The 16798-nt window shown below is 52.5% G+C and overlaps 1 protein-coding gene across 1 annotated transcript; it reads left to right on the top strand.

Annotated features, from left to right (window-relative positions):
• The first annotated feature begins 980 nt into the window (after positions 1–980).
• On the top strand, positions 981–15138 carry RDH13 (retinol dehydrogenase 13). Its single transcript, XM_045532733.1, has 7 exons — positions 981–1097; positions 4465–4583; positions 5695–5850; positions 8533–8637; positions 12454–12666; positions 13341–13442; positions 14256–15138. Exons 1-7 carry the CDS (start codon positions 1033–1035, stop codon positions 14498–14500), a joined length of 1005 nt encoding a protein of 334 aa, XP_045388689.1. The 5' UTR covers positions 981–1032; the 3' UTR covers positions 14501–15138.
• The last annotated feature ends 1660 nt before the right edge of the window (positions 15139–16798 follow it).

The raw sequence follows: 16798 nt of genomic DNA, 5'->3' as shown, positions 1-16798 counted from the left end.
AACCAAAATGTAACAAAACACATATGTTTAATGTAAGATGCGGGTAGCTTTACTACGTTTGAGATGGTGAGTGCTTAAGGCCTGCAGAGGTCTTAAAATAGCCCTCCCCGCCTGTGTAACGTCCCTTAGGGCAGAACTCATGAGACGATGACAGTTTGTCTGCTGGGGAAGAAAACTTGCTCCCAGTGAGGGGGAACTGGGTGGGATCCTTCTCGGAGTCCAGGTTGCTCACTCCTGGAGCCCGGGAACTGTCAGGGGTAGGAGGTGGGGATCAGATACAGTCGCTCTGAGCCGGTGCGAGGGGACGCAGCTGCCCGGGTCACCCAGTTTGCTGGGGGTGACAAACACGGACAGGTAAGTGCATGAGTGTCCGTGACGCGCAATCTCAGGGAGGCGGCACCGGCAGGGTCTCCGGGAAGAGGGGCTAGGAGACAGGAGCGAGCGTCCTTGAGCTCTGGGAGTAAGTCCGGGCCCCCAGCCGCGCCTCCCTGGGACGCAGGGGTCCTGCCCCAGCCCCTCCTCCTCCCTCAGGACCCCAAGAGCTTGCGCCTCCCCAGGCTACTAGGTCCTGGTCTCTGAGCATCGAAATTGTCAAATCCTCCCGCAGACTCTACGAGGAAAGTACTATTGATAAACATATTTTTACACGAAGAAACAGGCTGATATAGTTGAAAGACCGACAGGCGGTTGCATTCTGAAACTGGCAGCGGTGGGATTCGAACCTTTGTTTCACTCCAGAACCGCGCATCACCTCACCGGGCGGCGAGGGTGACTTAGCGCCAATAGGCCTAGGCCCCGCCCCCACGACCATGGCCACGCCCCCGGCTCCCGAAACTACCATTCCCAGCTGAGACAGCACTCGGGGCCCACCCATAGGTCCCGCCCCTTGAGCCACGCCCCCTCACGTGACCCACGCCCCCTCGCCGCCGGGTTCCGGAAACTGCGGGCTCCGCGGCGCCTTAGCCTCCCCGCGTGGCTGGCGGGCGGCCCCGGGTCGGCGGGTCTGCTGCCGGGTTCCGCTCGCTGCCCGGCATGAGCCGCTACGTGCTGCCGGTGTCCGCGCTGGGCACGGTTGTGGGTGGCGCGGTGCTGCTCAAGTGAGTACGCTGCGGGCCGCGGGCGGGGAGGACAGGCCCGGGAGATTGAGCTCCGCGCCGGCCCCGGAGGCCTGGGGCTGGCTGCACCGACCGGGCCCTCCCGGGGTGCTGGGGCCGATAGCGCTCGGACAGGCGGGTCACCGGCCCAAGGTCACCCTGAGGAAGGGCGGGACTGGGCTTCTAGTTAATTTAGATTTCGAATTAATTTATTTATTCAGCAAATAGCTCTTCCCCTGTGTTCCGTGCTGGACTAGGTGCAAGGAAAATGTATGCCACCTAAACTCTTGTTATCCAATATTAAAGAAATAGGATTGTACAACTCAATAAACGAAAAGGTCCTATTGCCTAGGAAATACAGTATACGTATATCTTTCGTGTCTTTCTCCCTCCCTCTCGTTTTTCTTTCTTTTCTTCCTTTCCGGAGAAATTTGGGGTTATATTGGATATGTGGAACAGTAACTACCATTTATTCTGCACCTGGGGAAAATGCCTTTTGGTGTTAACAAGGCTAGTGAGTGGGAATCCCAGGGTGGAACCCAAGCGTGTCTGACTTCAGAACCCACAGTCTTAATGCCACTCTGTGTACTTCGAATCCTGTTTTAGTTCCACCTTTAATTTAGCATTAAAGGGTGTAAGTTCACCCATGTTCTTGCAGACTGTTGCTTCAGTTGTAGAGGGTCTCATCCTGGGGCTACATGGTCATCCTTCCCTCCTTAGTGACTCTTTTAGTTTGTTTGCTTTCTGCAGTTAGAAATGACAATGAATGAATGTAATCCTTGGGCATCTATGTCTGTTCCAGCACCTTTTGGATAAATGTGAGTGGTCCAGAGGCATTGCCCACAGTTTCAGTTTGGACACCTGAGACTAAAAAAATCACTGTCCTGAAAGATTTAGCAGACTCTCCTGTGAGTAGTTGCATAAATTGCTGGTTTCCTGACATCTGTCATTGTTTTTTTAAAAGATTCCTTCCCAATGTGAGGAAAGGGAGAAAGAATAGTATTTCCTTTTAATTGGCATTTCTTTGGTGACTGTAAAGATGATTTTCTTTTTCATGTGCCCGGTTATTTCCTGAGGCCTCCCTGAGTGGCAGCCCTACCCAGTGTGTTCAGGTACAGACTTGGGCTTTCCTGATTGACAGAGGTGGAAGTCTCTGGAGGGTTTTGAGCAGGAGAGCAGCATGATCTGAACTGTGAGCCACCACGCCCGGCCTATGTTATGTGTAGTTTACGCAGTAAGGAAACTAGAAAAAAATAAAAATAAAGGTGGAAGGAAACAATGAAGACTGGGTGTGGTAGCTCATGCCTGTAATCCTAGCAATTGAGAGGCTTAGGTAGGAGAATCACTTGAGGTCAGGAGTTCAAGACCAGCTTGAGCAAGAGCGAGACTCCATCTCTACAATAAATAAGAAAAATTATCCAGGCAGGGTGGCTTGCTCCTGTTGTCCCAGCTATAGGGAGGCTGAGGCAGGAGGATGCAGTGAGATGCAGTGAGCTATGATGCTGGGGGACAGAGCAAGACTCTGTCTCAAAACAAGCAAAAAGAAACAATGAAAAAAAAAAAAACTCTGGCACTATCAGTTACCTCTAGAGAGGGGAAGTGGGTTACCTGGGGGACAGGGCTAGAAGGGAGATTTTTGAGATTTAAAATTTTGAACCAGGTGTTTGTTGTATTCAAAAATAAATAAAAATTTAAAATAATGATAATATATAACTCACATAATATGATACTATAATAAATGAAGAGAAGCCACAGTTGCTTGGGCCTGTGGTGGCATCAGTAGCAGGGGGTGGCTTAGGAACATGGACTCTGACATCAGACTGACCTGGCTTTGGATCCTGACTGACACCTTTTGAGACTGTGTGGCCTTCGGCAGGTCATCTATAACATGAGGGAAATTACCTTGCCCCACCCCACTGGGGGTGCCACGGGAATTACCCAGAGAATTATGTGTACCCAGTACTGTGAGCCCACCCTCCCATCTTTAGGTAACTTCTTGGGGTGGAGGCATGTACTACTATGTGCCCATGCCCTTTGGCAAGCCCAACCCATGGCTTAACATTGGACCTCACACAACCTTGTAAGGTAGGTGCTGTCATCATCCAGTGTCACTGAGTTTGTGCAGTGTCCTCAGGGAAAGAGTGCTGGGTCTGCAAACTGTGGCTCCCAGGCTGATACTGGCCCACTGCCTGAGTTTGTAAATAAAGTTTTATTGGCACACAGCCATTTTGCCCGTGGCTGCTTTTATGCTACAATGGCAGAGTTGAGTAGTTGCGGTGAGACCCTATGGAACACAACGCAGAAAATATTTACCATCTGGCCCTTTTCAGGAAAAGTTTACTAACTGCTGGGTTTACCTCATTTCAAGAAAAACAAAAACAGCTGCCAAGTAGTCTGTGGCAGCACTGACCAGGAATTTTCTGTGATGATGGAAGTGTTTGATATTTGTGCTGTCCACTATGATAGCCACTGACCATATGTGCCTATTGAGCATAAAGCAGGGCTACTTAATGTTAATTAAATTAAAAATTAGCTTCAAGTGGCTGGTGGCCACCATATCGTACAGTGCCCTTCTTCTGTGGATGTAGTGTTGTTTCTTTGGCCAGCCCCTGTTGGTGGACATTGGCTTGTTTCCCGTGGTTAGTCTCTCTGGGATATGGGTGTGGTAGGCAGAATAATGACTCCCTAAAGGTGTCCATGTCCTGATGCTCCGAACCTGTGAATATGGTACCTCACATACCAAAAGGGACTTTGCTGATGTGCTTAAGTTAAGGATCTTGAGATGGGGGGATTATCCTGGATTATTAGGGGGGCCATGTAATCTTATAGGGTCTTTGTAAGAGGGAGGCAGGAGGGCCAGAGTCAGAGAAGGAGACGGGAGGATGGAGGCGGAGGTTAGAGTGATACGCTTTGAAGATGGAGGAGGGGGCTACCAGCCAAGGGGTGTGGGCGGCCTCTGTGGGCTGGAGAACACAAGGAATGGATTCTTCCCTGCAGCCTCCAGAAGGAATGTGGCTCTGCTGATACCTTAATTTTTATCTCAGTGAGACCTATTTTGGACTTCTGACCCGCAGAACTATAGGATACATTTGTGTGGGTTTAAGTCGCTAAGTTTTTAGTACTTTGTTATAGCAGCGGTAGGAATCTCATACAGAGGGTATTTATAAAATAACGATTGTCACCTCATGAAGGGCTTTCTACATGCAGACTCTGGGTTGAGCCCTTTATGGAGAACATGACAGTGATCCCGCGGTGTGATGTGATTTTGTTTCTGTCTTTCAGTTGGGGGGATGAGCTCAGAGTCACTGAGTCAGGGGCACACGGGGTGAGATTGCACAGACAGAACTGATTGTGCTTGTTTCACCTTCAGGGACCATGTCGCTGGCGGGGCTTGCCCCAGCAAGGCCACCATACATGGGAAGACGGTCATTGTGACAGGCGCCAACACGGGCATTGGGAAACAAACTGCCCTGGAACTGGCCAAAAGAGGTAAAATCCCATCTGCTTTTAGATCTCGAAGACATATTTGCACAGCTGTGTTTAGTGCAGAGTTATTCACAATAACTCAAAGGTAGAAGCAACCCAAGTGTCCATCCACAGATGAAGGGATAAACAAAGTGTGGTGTGTACATAAAATGGAGTGTTATTTAGCCTTACACAGCAAAGAATTTCTGACACATGCTCTAACAGGGGTGAACATTGAGGACATTATGCTAAGTGGGATAAGCCAGTCCCCAAAGGACAAATACTGGACGATCCCACTTGTGCGAGGTGCCTGGAGGAGTCTAATTTATAGAGACAGAAAGTTGAATGGTGTTTGCCAGGGGCTGGGAGGGGGAATGGGGGGTTGTTGAATGGGTGCAGTGTTTTAGTTTTGCAAGATGAAAACTATGGTTACAGGTGGCAGGAGCCAGACTCACAGCTGCTTAAGCCAAAAAGGCTCCCGTTACCTGGGAGAGATGAAGAAGGGTTTGGGGTCTCAGAGGACATTGTCGACCCTCAGCATGTTTTGGTCTTGGTTTTTCACTTTGTGTTGGCCTCACTGTTTCCTACTGCAGCCAGACTCAGTCCTAATGGCTGGGACATGCCAGGGTCAGAGGTCAAGGGTCGGGACCTGACCTGAGCTGATCTGGGCTTGCTGGTTGGCCACCCCTCTGTTTGGGTTTATGTGGTGTTTTTCTGGTGATTAGATGGGTTACGGAGGAAGTGTGGTAGGGAAGCGCCCTCCAGATCTCTTGAAGCTGGATTCGGTGGGATTCCCAGTTTGGTTTGAGCAGCTGGAAGACTACAGCCGCCATCAGCTGGGATGGGAGGGCAGGTTGGGGCCTGGGGAAGACCAGAAACTCTCTTTGGGTTTGTGGAGTTGAGGTGGCCAAGGCATGGGTCCCTGATGGCCCAGGCCTGAATTGCCTGTCCACCCCCAAGGTCAGAGCAGTTGGGTTGTTTCTGCCTTTTGACTCTTGTGAAGAGTACTGCAGTGAGCATTGGCATACGTGTTTTTGTGTGGGCGTGTGTTTTCACTTCCCTTGGGTTGATACCCAGGAGTAGATCATTCATTTATTTATGTAGTAAACATTTTTCTTCTATTCTGGGCTTCCAGGAGGCAACATCATCCTGGCCTGTCGAGACATGGAGAAGTGTGAAGCGGCGGCAAAGGACATTCGCAGGGAGACCCTCAATCACCACGTCAACGCCCGGCACCTGGACTTGGCGTCCCTGAAGTCCATCCGGGAGTTTGCAGCGAAGATCATCGCAGGTAGGCCGGGGAGCACTGGCCTCGTGGCTGAGGTCTGGGGCTGCGGCTCCCAAGGCCAAGGTCTGAGGAGCAAACGAGTCAAGCAAGTCTTAGAGCAGGGGCTGGCAAACTGTGGCCCGGGGGCCAGTCCAGTTGCTGCCTTTTTTGTACAGCTTGCGAGCAAAGATTTTTTTTTACATTTTTATATTTATGGATCTTAAATTTTAAATGGTTGAAAAAAATCAAAAGAAGAGTAATTTGTGACGTGTAAAATTTTTTGAAATTCAGATTTCAGGTCCATAAATAGTTTTGTTGGAACACAGTCGTGCTCATTCATTTGCATGTTGTCTGTGGCTGCTTGTGTTACAGCGGCAGAGATTAGCAGGGACAGAGGCCGTATGGCCTGTGAAGCCAGAAATATTTAATATCTGGTCCTTTACAGAAAATGTTTCCTGACTCTTGCTCTATAGGAAAACTAACTCCTTCTGCAGTAGTTTGGATCACACAAGAAGCAGATGTTAAGATGGGATTGGATGTCCAGGACATTTTTTGGATGTGCAGAAAAGGATTAGCATGCTATGCTGGAGGCTGCTGTGTGTAGAAAGGCCTGCTTGTAAGGCTGGGCCTTGGCTGGCATCTGGGAACCTGGGTTTTGGAGGTGTTGTTGAAGGTCCCCAAGGCCACCTTCAGGTATGATGACTGCTAGAAAGAATCACAGAACTCAGCAAAGCTGTTATACTCAGGGTTATGGGTTTATTACAGTGAAAGGGTACAGATTAAAATCAGCAAAGGTAAAAGGTGCGTGGGGGAGAGTCCAGGAGAGACCAGGTGCGAGCTTCCACCTGTCCTCTCCCAGTGGAGTTGTGCGGAAGGGTATTGCTCCCAGCAACATGTGTGATAATAAGTCTGGAGTATTGCCGACCGGGGAAGCTCCCCCTGGGCCTCGGAGTCCAGGGTTTTTATTGGGGGTTGATGATGTAGCCATGGAGCACCTGCATGACTCGCTTATTTACTTAGTGTCCAGTCCTCTTCATGGCCCAAGACCCCCACCCTAAATCACATTGTTAGGATAGACTACCTGGCATGGCCCAAGGCCGCAGGTAAACACACACACTCTTCTCAGACAGGATACTGAGGGTGGGGTGCTAAGGAGTTATCTCCCAGGAGCCAGACCGTTCTTTGGGATGTGCGGGCTTTGGACAATCCAGGCCTGCTGAGTTAACCCTTTACTACTCAGGAGGGTTCCCACTATTGCCAGAGCTGGTAAGAGTGGCTCATTATGTTTAAACTGTACAATTCTGCTTTTCTTTTGGGAGCCTGGAATTTTGGTCCTGTCTTAGTCTGTTTGGGCTGCTGCCACCAAGTACCGTAGACTCGGTGGCTTGTAAACGGGAGACATTCATCACTCACAGTTCTGGAGGCTGGAATTCGGAGATCAGGTGCCAGCATGGTTGGCCCTGGTGAGGACTCTCTTCTGGGCTGCAGACGGCCACTTTCTTGTGGAGTCCTCACTTGGTAGAAGGAGGGTGCACTAGCGCTCTGGGGCCTCCTTTGTAAGGTCACCAATCGCATGTGTGAGGGCCCCACCCTCATGACCTCGTCACCTCCCAGCGGCCCCACCTCCTAATACCATCACCGTGGGGGTGAGGATTTCAGCATGTGAATCCTGGGGGAACACAACATTCAGACCACAGCAATGGCTGTCACATCTGCCTCCCAGAAATATGTGTGAGACTCTCTTGGGCCTCTGTGCCCTCAGGTGTGTTCCTTACCTTCCCTGCTTTGTCCCAGGTCTCAGGCTGCCTTCCCCAGGTCCCTTGCTGGGCTTGCTGGTTCTGGCTGGGTTTGGCCAGTGGAGGCCCAGGCAGGCGTGGGGGACAGGTAGGGGCAAGAAGCTGGAGTATTTCTCCCCGTCTCTCTTCCAGCCCCCAGAACTGTGGGAGAATGTGAGAGAATATATCTGTTTCAGGCCACCTGGTTTGTGGCACTTTGTCAGGGCAGCCCAAGCCAACTGATCCAGGGAGGCAGGCTCTGTTACCCACCCATTTTATAGAAGAGGAAACTGAGGCTGTGGTCACTCTGTGTCCCCTCTGGGTGCTCGTGCAAGTGCAGCGGCAGGTTTGGGAATGAGACCTAGCACCGTCTGCCCCCAGCTCCTCGGCTCCCACTGGTCACCCCCGTCTGAGCCCCGGGGGCCCCTGCAAGAAAGGTCTCCAAGGCTTAGACGGGGGTGTCTGAGTGTCCTGGGGCTGCTGTAATTAAATGCCACGAACCAGGTGGCTTGGAACACCAGAGGTTTGTTCTCTCACAGTTCTGGAGGCCAGAAGTCTGACACCGAGATGTCTGCCGGGCTCCCTCTGAGGCTGGGGAGGGTCCTTCCCTACTCGTCCTGGTCTCAGAGCTGCATCTCTCCAGTCTCTGTCTCTGTTGTCACATGGCCCTTCTCCCTGTGTGTCTGTGAGTCTCTGTTTTCCCTTCCTTTGAGGACACCAGTCGTATTGGATTAGGGTCAGCCCTAGTGACCTCATCCTAACTCCCCTGTTATTGCACACACCCTGCTTTCCAAAGAAGCCACCTTCACAGGCGCCAGGTGCACAGGGACGCTGGGGGGGCGCAGGCCAACCCTGGTTTGTGCCGGGGTCTCAGGCAGGGGTGGGCTCTGTCCTCACCCCTGATGCATCTGTCCCTACCCTTGTCTTCCAGAGGAGGAGCGAGTGGACATTCTGGTGAACAACGCGGCCGTGATGCGGTGTCCCCACTGGACCACCGAGGACGGTTTCGAGATGCAGTTTGGTGTGAACTACCTGGGTGAGGCCCCGGGCCGGGGGCTGTGCCGCGGGCGGTGTCCCCCCGGGATGTGAGCAGGTTCCTCGGGGGTGAGTCATCCGCTCGGGGAGGGATCCCGCTCCACTCTCCCGGCAGCCAGGTGGCCACTCACAGGTCACTCGGTGGCTCAGGTTCATCACGTGGATACTGGGTCCGTCGTTCCACACTCTGTCAGCCCCTTGGCCTTTGTCCTTTTGTCCAGAAAACACTGCGATGTTTCCATCCGTCAGTCTGTCCCCAGCCTCCGTCTGTCCTCAGTCTTTGTCCGTCTCTCCCCAACCTCTCCTTTGCTTCTGGATTCTCTCCATGTCACCCGGAATGAGACTGGAGTTCTGTGTAAGGAGAGGGGAAGTGGACGTCGGGCAGGGGCCTGGATTCTGCCACAGGTTTCCAGCTCATGGAGAGTGAAATATGACATCTGACGCTCTCCCAAGCACCGTGTGTGGGAGCTGGTCCGTGAACTCGTTCTCTTTCAACCCTGCCCCCTGCCCCCTGCCCCACCACCCTGGCCTCCCTCCTTTCCTCCATCACCTCCAGCTCTTTCATTCCCCGAGCAGTGGAGTTTTGTGCTTGCCTTTACGTCTGCCTGAGGCGCCCTTTCCCAGGTCTCTGCGACTGGCCCTTTTGTGTCACGAGATCCCAGCCCAGTGCCCTTCTCTGAGTGAGGCCTTTCCCGGCTGCCGTGGGCAAAGGCGACTTGCTGGTGGTGCTCGGATTCATTGTTTTGTTTTCTCGTTTGTTGCCTGTCTGCTTGACCAGAACGCACGTCCCTCGAGGACGAGGACGGGAACTTGTCTTTTTCACGCTCCATCTCTGGAACCAGCACAATGCCTGGCACACAGCCAGCACTCAGTAGGCACCTTCTGGATACCGTGGCAAGAATTCTGCCACAGAGGCAGTAGGCTGTCCCTGATCAGAGCCCAGGCTCTGGAGTCACGTGGGGCTGGCTCTGCACCTCGGCTTTGCTGCTTGTGCACTGTGTCGCCTCAGACAAGTGACCTAGCATTTCTGTTCCTCGGTGTCATTTGCAAAGTGGGAACTGTAAGTGCCAGTATGTTAGTTATGTGGGACTTACAGGTTCACTTGCCGAACTGAAGAGCCGAACAGCAGTGCCTTAGAGAAGGCAGTTCGTTTTTCTTCCTTGGAAGTCCAGGCTGTGTGAGGATTCTGGGGTCCAGACTCCTCATAATTCCTTTCTTTCACTGTCTTTAAGGTGCCTTTGTCCCCGTGCACTTAAACGGCTCATTGGCGAGACCTCATTCCTGTCAAGGGGGAGGGAGGGACAGGGAAGAAAGGCTGTGATCTGAAAGCTGCATGTTGTGTTAATTTGCTCAGGCTGCCGTAACAAAGTCCCACTAACTGAGTGGCCTGGACAACAGAAATTTCCTGTCTTGCAGTTCTGGAGGCTGGAAGTCAAAGATCACGACGTTGGCAGCATTGATTCCTTCTGAGGGCTGTTCCAGGCCTCTCTCCTAGCTTCTGGTGGTTTCCTGGCAATCTTTGCTTTTGCTTGGCTTGTGGATGCATCACCGGGGTCTCTGTCTCCATCTTCACATGGTTTCTCCCTGTGTTTTGGTCTGTGTCCCAGTCTCCCCCTTTTAAAGGACACCAGTCATGTGGGATTAGGGCCCACCCTGATGACCTCACTTTAATCTGATTACCTTTGAAGACCCTATCTCCAAATAAGGTCATACTCTGAGGTATTAGAGGTTAGAATTCCAACGTATCTTTTTTTAGGGGGATATAATTGAACCCCTAACACACACACTACTATCATTCACATCCTGTTGACTGGACACAGTCACATGATCTCATGTAGCTGCAAGGGAGTCTGCGCAATGTGGTTTTTCACTGGGCAGTCTTGTGCGTGGCTAACTGTTCTATTACTGAAAAAGAAATGGAGAAGGGATTTGGGGAGACAGAGGGCAGTCTCTTCCCCAGTTGACCTTATAGGGTTATTGCAGGGCTTGACATTGGGGGCTGGATAATTCTTTGTTGTGGGGACTCTTTTGTGCATCGTAGGATGTTTAGCAGCACCCCTAGCCTCTACCCACCAGATTCCACTAGCATCCCCTCTTCTTATAATTGTGACAACCCAAAATGTCTCCCGGGGAGCAAAACTGTCTCTGGTTGAGAACCATGGGTTAGCAAGAGAGTGAAATAAGGTAATGGTCTCAGCACAGTCCTAGGCACATAGTAAGTGTCCAGTAAAAGTGTTATTTTGATCCAGCAATCTCACTGCTGGGTGTATGTCCAGAGGAAATGAAATCAGTATGTCGAAGAGATCTGCACTGCACGTTTAGTGTGGCCCTGCTCACAACAGCCAAGATACAGAATCCGTCTAAGTGCCCAGCAGCAAATGAACGGGTACAGAAAATATGTGCGTGTGTGTGTGTGATTGAATACTACTCAGCCTTGAAAAAGGAGATCCTATAATTTTTGACAACATAGATGAACCTGGGGGACATTATGCTAAATGAAATAAGCCAGACACAGAACACAAATACTAAATGATCTCATATGCGGAATCTGAAAAAGTTGAACTCACAGATGTGGAGAGTAAAATATGCATAGCAGGGGCTGGAGAGGGGGGTGGGATTGAGGAGATACTGGTCAAAGGATACAAAATTTCAGTCAGATAGGAGAAATAAATTCTAGAGCTCTCTGGTGCAGCATGGTGCCTGAAGTCAATACAGTGATCACCCCTCACCCTCGGGGGATACATTCCAAGATCCCCAGTGGTTGCCTGAAGTCACGGATAGTACCGAACCCTATGTATACTATGATTTCTTTTCTTTTTTCTTTCTTTAACTGATTCTGTAACAGATTATATGCTGTTTTTTTCTATTTGATAACCAAGACAGCTACTAAGTGACTCATAGGTGACATATACAGGATGGATACCCTGGACAGAGGGATGATTCATGAGCCGGGCAGGACGGCGTGTGAGATTTCATCATGCCACGCAGAATGGCATGCAATTTAAAACTTACGAATTGTTTATTTCTGGAATTTTTGATTTAATATTTTCAGACTGGAGTTGACTGTGGGTAACTAAAATTGCGGAAAGCAAAACCTCAGATGAAGCGGGACCCCTGTATATATTAATATTATACTTGAAAATTGGTGAGAGAGTAGATTTTAAATGTTTTCACCACAAAAAAATGATAAATATGTGAGGCAGTGCATGTTAATTAGCTTGTTCTGGCTATTCCACAGTGTATACATATATCAAAACATCATGTTGTGTACTATAAATGTATACCATTTTTATTTGTCAATTAAAAAACATACTGGGCCGGGTGCGGTGGCTCACCCCTGTAATCCTAGCACTCTGGGAGGCCGAGGCAGGAGGATCACTTGAGTTCAGGAGTTCGAGGCCAGCCTGAGCAAGAGCGAGACCCCATCTCTACTAAAAACAGAAAAATCAGCTGGGCGCAGTGGTGTGCACCTGTAGTCCTAGCTACTGGGGAGGCTGAGGCAGGAGGATCGCTTGAGCCCAGGAGTTGGAGGTTGCAGTGAGCTATGATAACGCCATGGCACTCTAGCCTGGGCAACAGAGCACACTGTCTCAGAAAAAAAAAACAACCCAAAAAAACCCCAAAAAGAACAAATTAAAACTGTAATGAGATGCCATTTCACCTCCACTCCAGTGGCTGTGATAAAAAGAGGTAAATAACAACACATGTTGGTGAGGGTGCAGAGAAACAGGAGCCTCGTCTGTTACTGATGGGAACTTATAATAAAATGGAATAGCCACTGTGAAAAACAAAAGTTACCTTCTTGTCCTCCATCCAGGTCACTTTCTCTTGACAAACTTGCTGCTGGACAAGCTGAAAGCCTCGGCCCCGTCTCGGATCATCAACGTCTCATCCTTGGCCCACGTCGCTGGGCACATAGACTTCGATGACTTGAACTGGCGGGAGAGGAAGTACAACACCAAGGCCGCCTACTGCCAGAGCAAGCTGGCCGTCGTCCTATTCACCAGGGAGCTGAGCCGGCGGCTGGAAGGTGCAGACGTGGCAAAGCTCGGTTTTGCTCTTCTTCGCTCTGAGCCTGGAATGGCCCTTCTGTGACCCTGGCCCGGTGGTGTCCCCCCTGGCTGACCTTGGACAGGCAGCTAAGCCTTTGGTGCTCTAGGCCAGTGCCTCTCGACCTGGTGTTTGTTAGCAGCTGGAGACAGGTGCCCACCACTGGGCGGGGGAGGGGCTGCCCCGGGCATCTAGTGGCCCCACAGGGGCCAGGGTCGCAGCTCACCCTCCCGCAGTGCACAGGACGGCCCCACAGCAGCCAGAATGCCGAGCTGAGGGATCCTCCCTGGGCCCCTGCTTCTCAGCCATGGTCTGCGGACCAGCGGCGCCGGCCTCAGCTGGGAGCTGGTCATGGAGCATCTCGGATCCCACCCGGACCCGCCATTCAGACTCTGGGGGCTGGGGGCAGGCAGAACCTGGCGTTCGGGGCTCGTCAAGCCCTCCAGGAAAGCTCTGCTCCGGCAGCCAGTGACAGCTGCCTTGCCAGATGAGACCACTTGACCCTGAGGTTAAGAGAAGAGGGACCATGTGGATTCAAGCGTAGGAAATGGCCCAGTCCAGGGCAGCCTGGGCCTAGCGTGGCCGCAGCGCCTTCCCAGTACAGAGTGAGCCTGGCGTGTGCAATCAGTGATCTCCCTCATTCTTTCTCCCCAGGCTCTGGTGTGACTGTCAACGCCCTGCACCCCGGCGTGGCCCGGACGGAGCTGGGCAGACACACTGGCATGCACAACTCCACCTTCTCCAGCTTCACGCTCGGTGAGCCCCCTCCGGGCCTGGGGTCCCCCTCGCAGAACCCTCACCCTGCCCTCAGCCCCGGGCCCAGGACGCCTTCCAAACTGTGCCTGGGGCTTTGTTCTCACCCTGTCTCCCAGGGGTGGGGACGGATTGCTTCCCCTGGTGGATCTGGCCTGCCGGCTGCAAACAGCCCAGGAAATAGGCCAGAGCCCGTAGTCTGTCTGATGAGAAAACCGCAAAACCGTGTCACAGGGGGTGGGTGGCAGAGCTGACTCCTGGACGGGCTGTGCTCAGGGTAGCTCTGGCTTCACCCCACACTAGCTGTGCCCCAGGAAATGCCTTCACCTCTCAGAGCCTGTTTCTGCCCTGCAGAGTGAAGGCCGTGATAGGACCCACCTCAAACACCGGGGGGATGAGATGGGACCTTTCTTAAAAGGGCCAGTACAGCGCCTGGCCCGGAGTATAGGCTGAATAACAGGGCGTTATAACTAGTATTTATAATCCTGAAAAATGGCTCGTGTGGGTGAGTGCTAGGTGTCAAGCAGAGGCTGGTAGCAGGTACGTTCAATAAATAGAAGTTATTTTAAGGAAAGATGGGGTAGGGCTTAGGCTCGGGGCTGACCGAGAGGGAAGAGCTTCCATTTCCCTGGGGAAAGCCAGGAAGGCGTCCTGGGGGAGGCAGCTTCGGGACTGGAGGAATCTGGGCAGTGCCAGGGAAGGGAAGTGCTGCTGAGGGAGCCCCCGGGCAGTGGGCAGGAGGCGGGCAGCCCTGGCGGGGCAGGGCTTTCGTGTCCTCTCTGAGCTGGGGACTGACACTCTGTGGGCTGATTGCAGGGCCCATCTTCTGGCTGCTGGTCAAGAGCCCCCAGCTGGCGGCCCAGCCCAGCACGTACCTGGCTGTGGCAGAGGAATTGGAGAGCGTTTCTGGAAAGTACTTCGACGGACTCAAAGAGAAGGCTCCGGCCCCTGAGGCCGAGGATGACGAGGTGGCCCGGAGGCTGTGGGCTGAAAGTGCCCGCCTGGTGGGCTTGGAGGTGTCTCATGGGTCCTCTGTGAGGGCACGGTCCCTCCCCAGGTAGCCACCTGGGAGGCTGGGTCTCCAGGATGAGCCCACGAGGACTACTGGCTGCCACGCCCACAGCATCCTCCAGGGGGCAGTGTCGGGCCTCGTCTCTCCGCTGGCCGCGGTGCGCTGGGCCGCAGGTGGGCGCCGACCCCGGGGCTGGCTGGTACCACGTGCCCGCTGCCCACAGCCCAGCGGGGCCATCACCAGCCTCCCTTGGGAATCTGAAGTGGGAACGGCCAGGGGAGGAGTTGGTGCCCTCTGGTTGCGGGCAGTGTCTGACAGGTCCCTGTGGGACCTCGTCCACTCTGAGCCTTGGCCTCTCCAGCTGTGGGGTTGCAGAGTGACCACTCACAGGATGGTGTGGTGAGCCGCCAGCTGTGGCCTGGCTGGTGAATGGCGGCTGCGTGTGCCTTGCCGGCGAGTGTTTGCCGAGCCTTTCTGCGTGCCACACCCCGCCAGCTGCAGGCGACACGCAGGACAGGCCCACACGGACCCTGCCCGTTACTGCCGAGTTCACACTCCCAGCTGCATGGAGTGAAAACCCCACCAGCTGCTGCTGCTGCTGACCTTCCCTTCCAATCCTGCGGTAATTTAAGCCGCAGACTCTCAAACTTGCTCCTTAATAATAATAATAAAACCAAAAAAATCTAACTGAGTTACAGGTTTTATTTTTTTCTCCATGTGTGAAGAAATACCAATGAGCTGAACGAAGACAACGTGCCGGCCAGGCGCAGTGGCTCATGGGGGGAATTGCTTGAGGCCAGGAGTTCAAGACCACCCTGAGCAATGTAATGAGACGTGTCTGCAAAAATTAGAAAAATTAGCCGGGCATGGTGGCGCATGCCTGTAGTCCCAGCTGCTTGGGAGGCTGAGGCAGGAGGATCGCTTGAGCCCAGGAGTTTGAGGTTGCTGTGAGCTAGGCTGACACTATGGCACTCTAGCCCGGGCAACAGAGTGAGACCCTGTCTCAAAAAAAAAAACAAAAACAAAAAACCCAGAAAAAAACCTCCCCCCAAACCAAAGACGACTCATGGATTTATTCCTTTTAGGAAACTAAGATTTCAATTTAAATATTAGACTAAGCAGAAGATCAGACTTTTTAGAGACGAAAGGTCCTTTTACCCCTTTCACGGGACAGTGATGGTCGAAGTCTCTGGGTGTCTTACAAGACAGTGATAGGACCGGCAGGGATTGTGGGGGGCTCTCTGTGGGCGCCCAATGGAAGGAGGTGCCCAAAAGCTCAGTAATCAAGATACAAAAAACATTTTAACATTTTCTTTTGAGATAATTGTGGTGGCCAGGGATGCTACTCAATACCCTGCAATACCCAGAACAGCCGCCCCGCCGGAGAGATTGGGCCCCGGATGTCAACAGTGCTGGCGACGGGATGGACAATCACTGCCTGGAGTGTGTAATGCAGTTAGTTTTCTTTCTGTTACCACATCGGAGGGTGTGTGGGGGTGACCTGGCTCTGGGAGGCAGCTTCCCGCTTGGCCCCCAGCGATGCCCACCTCCCGGTGTTGGTGCCCTCTGCTGTCCTCTCCCTTTGCCTGTGGCGGGACCTGGCAACGCACGGCAGAGGCCGTGGTGCCTCACTTCCGTGATTAGGCTGCGGCACCGGGCTTCTGTGACACCGTGGGCCAGCTGCCCTGTGCAAAAGCCAGAGAGGGTCCGAGACCCTTGGTCCAACAACTGGGAGAAACTGAGTCATGCCAGTCACCACATGCGTGAGCTTGCTGCGTTCTGTTGGTTGGGAGCAAGTTACAGGTTTAGTCCAAAAGGAGCAGATGCTTCCAGGGTGTCACTACCAGGAGGTGGGAGTCACAGGGGCTGCCCCAAGAGCCTGCCCACCCCAGGGGTGCGTGCGTGTGCGTGTGTGTGCGTGTGCGTGTGTGTGTGTGTGTGTGCGTGTGTGTGTACGCATTTCCTACTGTGGCATCATGGAAAAACAAGTGTGAGAACCACTTCTACCAGATGGGTTGGCTGAGAATAACCTCAAAACCCCTGGTTCTCCAAATACACACGTAGGGTTCACCTGGGCTCTCTCTTTCCTTTTACATTGTGGTGAAAAATACATAACATAAAATTTACCATCTTAGCTGTTTTTAAGTGCGCAGTTCAGTGGCTTTAGTACTTTTATGTTATTGTGCAACCGCGTCCACCACCCATCTCCAGAACTCTTCATCTTGCAGAGCTGAGACTTCGTACCCGTGAAAAATGCTCCATGCTCCTCTCCCGCCCCTGGCGACACCGTTCCACTCTCTGAGCCTTGTGGATTTGACCATGTTAGATACCTCTGGCCCCATCCCCA

Source organism: Lemur catta, chromosome 19 (genome assembly GCF_020740605.2).
Source record: "Lemur catta isolate mLemCat1 chromosome 19, mLemCat1.pri, whole genome shotgun sequence".
NCBI lineage: Eukaryota > Metazoa > Chordata > Mammalia > Primates > Lemuridae > Lemur > Lemur catta.
Note: the sequence above shows the minus strand (reverse complement) of the source record. Positions and strands in the feature narration are given on the sequence as shown.